Below are 5331 nucleotides of genomic sequence, written 5' to 3'. Positions count from 1 at the left end.
GATGACTTCCGCCAATCCATTGCAGGATGATTTCGTCAGTATTGATCATTTGCCGTAGAGCATTTATCTCTACACGGAGTCGTCTGTCAGTCACAGCCTTTGTTGAACCGGCACATTCAAAGAGTGATCTGCTATCAGTTAGGCAGACAACTTCTGGTGTCTTGGACAAGAATTCTTTAATCATTTTTGCCAAGAAAAACGCTGCGTCTGCACCATCTACAGAAGCTAGTGTCTCGGCTGCAAGAGTTGATCGGACTACTCGACGAACCTTGTTTGAGCTCCAGGAAATCGGTGATGACTTTCCTAAGCCATCAGTTAAGAAGACAATGTAGCCACCTTGACTTTGACCACCTTCAATGTTGTTAAAGCTGGCGTCAGTGAATACCTTGATGCTCAAGCTATTCAAATTCAGTTTTGGCACTGTCATGTGACAGGTGTGAGATTTACGAACTTTATCGTCTTGTTAACAAGTTTGATATCAGATATTGTGGCTGTTCTTGTTCTTGATGACAAATCGCTTGACGTAAATCTGTGACGTAATCATTTTGACTGATGGTAATAGTTCCATCTTCGTGTTGGTTGAGATTAATGCCAATGTATTTGAAGTGTTGCACGTGTTCGCTGCTGGTCCTGAAGATGCCCTTTAGCTTTGATATAGTATTTGTGAAGGTAGTGCTTCCTGCCCAAATCACATCATCAACAAAGCACACTGATATTCCAATTAATGATGCATTAGATGACCAGATGAAAATCCCTTGATCTAAATCGATGGGCTTTCCACCAAGTTTGATAAGCTCACTTCTTAATTTTAAATACCAGCTACGGCTTGCGTCAGCAAGGCCGTATACGGTTTTGGAAAGTCTCCAAAGGTACTTGGTGTTGGCTTCCTTTGGTGGTTGAACAAACACTTCTCGATCAATTTCTTTCCCTTGAAGGAAGGCAGTTTTGACATCTAGGGAGTTGAGTGTCCAATTGTTTGATGCAATAATCGTCAATGCTAATCGTAATCCTTCCTTTGAACAGGTAGGACTATCTGTCTTGAAGTTCTGTATTTCTTCGAATCCACGGGCCACAAGCCTTGCCTTGACTGAAGGTTGTCCATCAATTAATTTTGGTGTTACCACCCATCTCAGGCTGATGGATTTCTGACCTTGATCGGGTGCTTCAGTGTATACTGAGTTGTCAATCCATGATTGCAGCTCCTTTGATTTTGCTCTGATTATTTCATCATTGTTGGCAATCAGAGTAACTTCTTCGGGACTTTCATTAATTTCAATGTCTTTGATCTTTGCAAAGTTTATTGATCTCTTCATCCCAGTTTCTGTCTCTACATTAAACCAGCCTTCATGCTTTCCCCCAACTTTTCCTACCCTTGAAAGGATTCGGGCCTTTTGCCACTCTCCATCGTTGTCTTTATACTTGAGACAAAGATTAGGTTTCAGTTTAAGTTGTTCCTTTTGAGGAGGATTGTGTGTCTCAACTGAAGTGGATTGAGTTTGTAATTGCTGGGTAGGTGTAGTTGGTGGATCATTATTGATGGGTGTTAGAGAATCTTCTACGTCTGATTCTGATTCTTCTGATGATTGATGGCTCACGTTTGGAATGTTTAATCTTGGGAGTCTTTCTTCAGTGGTACTGGTCGTCTCTCGTTTCCGTTTTCTCCTCTGAATGAATAGGTTTGTCGTTTTCATGTACCAATTTAGCGCGACAAGGATGAACACAAACATAGTAACTCCCATGTTTGACTAGAATTTGCTGACCGTCCTGACCAAGCACAGTTCCAGGACCCTTCCATTTGTTGCTATCATTTCTCTTGTAGTATACACGATCTCCTGTAAGGTACTTGATTTCTCCTGAAGTCCTAATGTTGTGGGCTAAGGCGCGACGTATTCTCTCTGAGTGTTCGCTTGCAATAAAGGCTTCTCTTGCTTTGTGAAGTACTTCAAGGTTTTCTTTCATCATTTGTGTGGCTGGTTTCCCTGATAAAGCTGGTGGTTTATCATCTATTAGTGAAGGCAACTGTGGATTCGTTCCAATGGATAATTGGTATGGGGTAAATCCATGTGCGTTATGCAGTGAATTCTTTGCATTTACACACCAATAAAGGGCAGTGTTAATGCTGCACTTTGTATCGTTTAGTACTTTATCAAGCATGTTGGAAAGTGTTTGATTATGTCTTTCTACAATGCCATTTGACCAGGGAGATTCAGCCGCAGTAGTCTTTATCGTGATTCCAAACTGTTCTGCTAGATTGATTAATTCCTCATTTGCAAACTCACCTCCATTATCCACGAGGAACTTCTCACATGAGCCATAGACGGATATCCACGTTTTTAGTATTGCCTCAATGACTGTGGTCGGATTTTTATCCTTTATAGTCGTTGCAGCTGACAAGCGAGTACACATATCGATAAGATGGAGAATTATTTTCTTATCGTAGAATTTCAAGTCCATGGCAACTGTTTCAAGAAATTTTGATGCCATGGGTAATCCAACAACAGGACGAGGTGGTGATCTTCTGTAGATTTGGCATGTTGTACATTCCTTGTCTACTCTTTTGATTTCTGATATCAACTCCTTGCTGTTACTCCATGGTGCCCCTGCTTTATTGATAAGAGACAAGATTTGGTTGAGAGATGGGTGAGCAAACTGCCGGTGAAGTTTTTCAGCAATCGAGGACATGTTTTTGTCCTCTTTCGAAATGAAAACAAAATTGCATTCAAAAGGCTTGTCTATTGAAGCAATTATTTGACGTGGTTTGGTCAGAGGAATGGTATAATGTCCACTTGAAGTTGTTGCTAGGTGAACAGTTTCCCCCAATGCATTTGCACTGTCATTCTGAAAATCCAGGATCATGTCAGCTCTTTTCATGAATGATTTTGATAGTAACAAGGGTAAGTCCTTTGGTATGACGTCTGTGTTTATCTTGACCTTTGTGTTGCCGATAATAGCAGGGATTGAGACTCTTCCACAAGCCTGGACTTGTTCTCCGTCTCCGAAGCGATATAGGCTTTTACTGTGATGATGCTTTACCTCTCTCTTTTCTTCATCAGATAAAGAGTTGACATATTGTTCAAGCCAAACATCTCCACAAACCGTCTTACTGGCACCACAATCGAGCAAGCCACAATTCCAAGTTTCTGATACTAGATGTTTAAGTTGACCTGGTTTGTTGCTTTCATTATGAAGGACGATTTCATGTACCATGTACGTATCATTTTGTTTCTCTGGGCAGTCTTGTTGCCAATGGTATACGCTTTCACATATCACACATCTAGAAACACGGCCATTCTTGTCAAGTGGATTTTTGCCAGGTTTTCTCGAATAATCTGCCTTAGTTCGAACAGCAGGTTTCTCCTGGCGCCAATTATTTCCTTTTTTATTGAATTTTGATGAGGAAAATCTTTGGTTGTAATTACGTTTAACATAATACACACCTTCTTCATCTGATGATGTTGGTTGGTAATCGTCTGGGTGGGCCTCATTTGTATAAAACGCAGGCTCTGACTTGATTTTTACAGAAGACATACTGCTTTCTAAATCTCCTTCGATAGACTCTTCTGCAAAAACTTTTATTAGCTTTTGTCTCACATCTTCGTAAACTAAATCCGTTATTGTTGCTTTTATGAGTCTTTCATGAGAATTGTCGAGATTGGCAGCTTTTAGAAGCCGATATGCTAGCAGATCATCTGGGTAGTTAATATAGTTCTTTATCTTATAATATCTTTTGTCAAATTCTGTTAGAAAATCTCGTATCTTCTTCTCTTTTGTTCGTCTATAAGTCTCAAATTTCTCAATGGCATCAAACTTTTCTGTCAACTTATCCTTTGCATAGATCTTATCAAGCCTATTGATGATGTTTTGAACTCCATTTTCAGAAGATATCTGCTCTCTCGAAAGTTCCAATGCAGCTTCTTGTGATTTCCCGTCAAGAGTGAGTACAAGGGACGGTCCTTGCTTCTTTTTGTCTAATGTTGTAAGCTCCGTCCAAATTCCAATTAATTTCTTCCAATCCTCATAGTTCTTACTTTGTGATAGCAGAGGAGGAGCTTTATTATATGATACTGATGTTGCCATTTTTCTCTGCTACCATGAAAATTGAAGTAAGTTACCTTGTTGTTGGTAACCATAAAACAATATCTCCAACAAAACAATAAACAATATTTCTCCAATAAAACAATTAACGATTATTAACTCAACACGAGTAACGTTTAACCATAAAACAATATAACACGACTTCAATATAAATAACTCCAACAATGAAACCATAAAACAAACAATGTACAATTTCACTTGTATAATTCCAAGCTCCTCCACAGCTATTATTTAGTTAGTTTATTGATAGTCTAAAGGTAAAAGTATCAAGAAGGAGGCATGTATGTGTACTACAAGGTATTTTTCAAAACTTGACACCCACCCACCCCTGAAGTACACCATACTACATTGAAAAATCCCAAAACCACCCCATACCCCCTATTTACTACCGGGTAGTACCTGGAAAAAAAAAAACACCCCATACCCCCCCCCATTTACTACCGGGCACTATATACCTAGAAAAATCCGGAAAATAAAGAAACTTTTTTCCGAAAATTGGAAAATTGGGTAAACATTTTTCCAAAAATTGGGAAATCAGGAAAACTTTTTCCAAAAATCGGAAAAACAGGAAAATTTTTCTCAAAAATCCAAAATGCATGAGAAATAAAACTTTTCAAAAATCACGCGAGACCATGTGGAAATGTATGAGTCTCACACCCAATGCGTGAGAGTTGGCACCAATGTTGAATGTTTGAATTCAAATGTTCGAATGTTTACATTGACTTGATAAACCTTCATTTCAGTGGGATCTAGTAGGATTTCAATTCATTTCAAAAAGTTTGGAATAAAGATCTTGGACAACTTAGCTTGATCAATTTATAATAGAACAACTTTACATTTCTATTTTAGCAGATAATTTCTGAACCTTTTTGTTTCCACACTTTTAACATCGATTTTGACCCAAACACCGCTATTTTAGTACACAGGTAGTAAAAATCAAATTCGATTTTGGACCCAACACCCCAATTATAGTACACAGGTAGTACATGACAAATTTTTTTCTCAAACACCCACCCACCCCAGGATACATGCCACCTTCTGGTACACTGACTCCCCCCCTGTTTAAAACGTTAACAATTTTGTAATAAAAAATTATGTTTTGTATATATAAGAAGCAATTAATGTTTTGGTTCAATTGGTTCAGTGTATCAAATCTCTCAGTTTAGATGACACTTTGGTATCTTCATTGCGTCACAGCAAAAGGTTGGTCTTTGAAAGACCCCATCGGATTTAGGC

At 38.7% G+C, this 5331-nt stretch overlaps 1 protein-coding gene across 1 annotated transcript; it reads right to left on the bottom strand.

Moving 5' to 3' along the window:
• Positions 1-452: 452 nt before the first annotated feature.
• Positions 453-4077, bottom strand: LOC136800492 (uncharacterized). Its single transcript, XM_067057149.1, has 2 exons — positions 1825-4077; positions 453-1664 (listed from the first exon to the last, which is right to left on the bottom strand). The coding sequence occupies exons 1-2, from the start codon at positions 4075-4077 to the stop codon at positions 453-455; spliced, it is 3465 nt and encodes a 1154-aa protein (XP_066913250.1).
• Positions 4078-5331: the final 1254 nt, after the last annotated feature.

The sequence above is a fragment of the Clytia hemisphaerica genome, unplaced genomic scaffold (genome assembly GCF_902728285.1).
Source record: "Clytia hemisphaerica strain Z4C2 unplaced genomic scaffold, Clytia hemisphaerica genome assembly, whole genome shotgun sequence".
In the NCBI taxonomy this organism is placed as follows: domain Eukaryota; kingdom Metazoa; phylum Cnidaria; class Hydrozoa; order Leptothecata; family Clytiidae; genus Clytia; species Clytia hemisphaerica.
The sequence above is the reverse complement of the archived record's forward strand: the minus strand, read 5'-3'. Positions and strand labels throughout refer to the sequence as shown.

What these genes read in the sequence shown, in the direction of transcription:
- LOC136800492 (XM_067057149.1), bottom strand. Translation starts at nt 4,077, where the DNA reads ATGGCAACATCAGTATCATATAATAAAGCTCCTCCTCTGCTATCACAA. An exon ending in AGTACCTTACAGGAGATCGT is followed by an intron (nt 1,665 to 1,824) that starts GTATACTACAAG and finishes CTATTCATTCAG; the next exon opens with AGGAGAAAACGGAAACGAGA.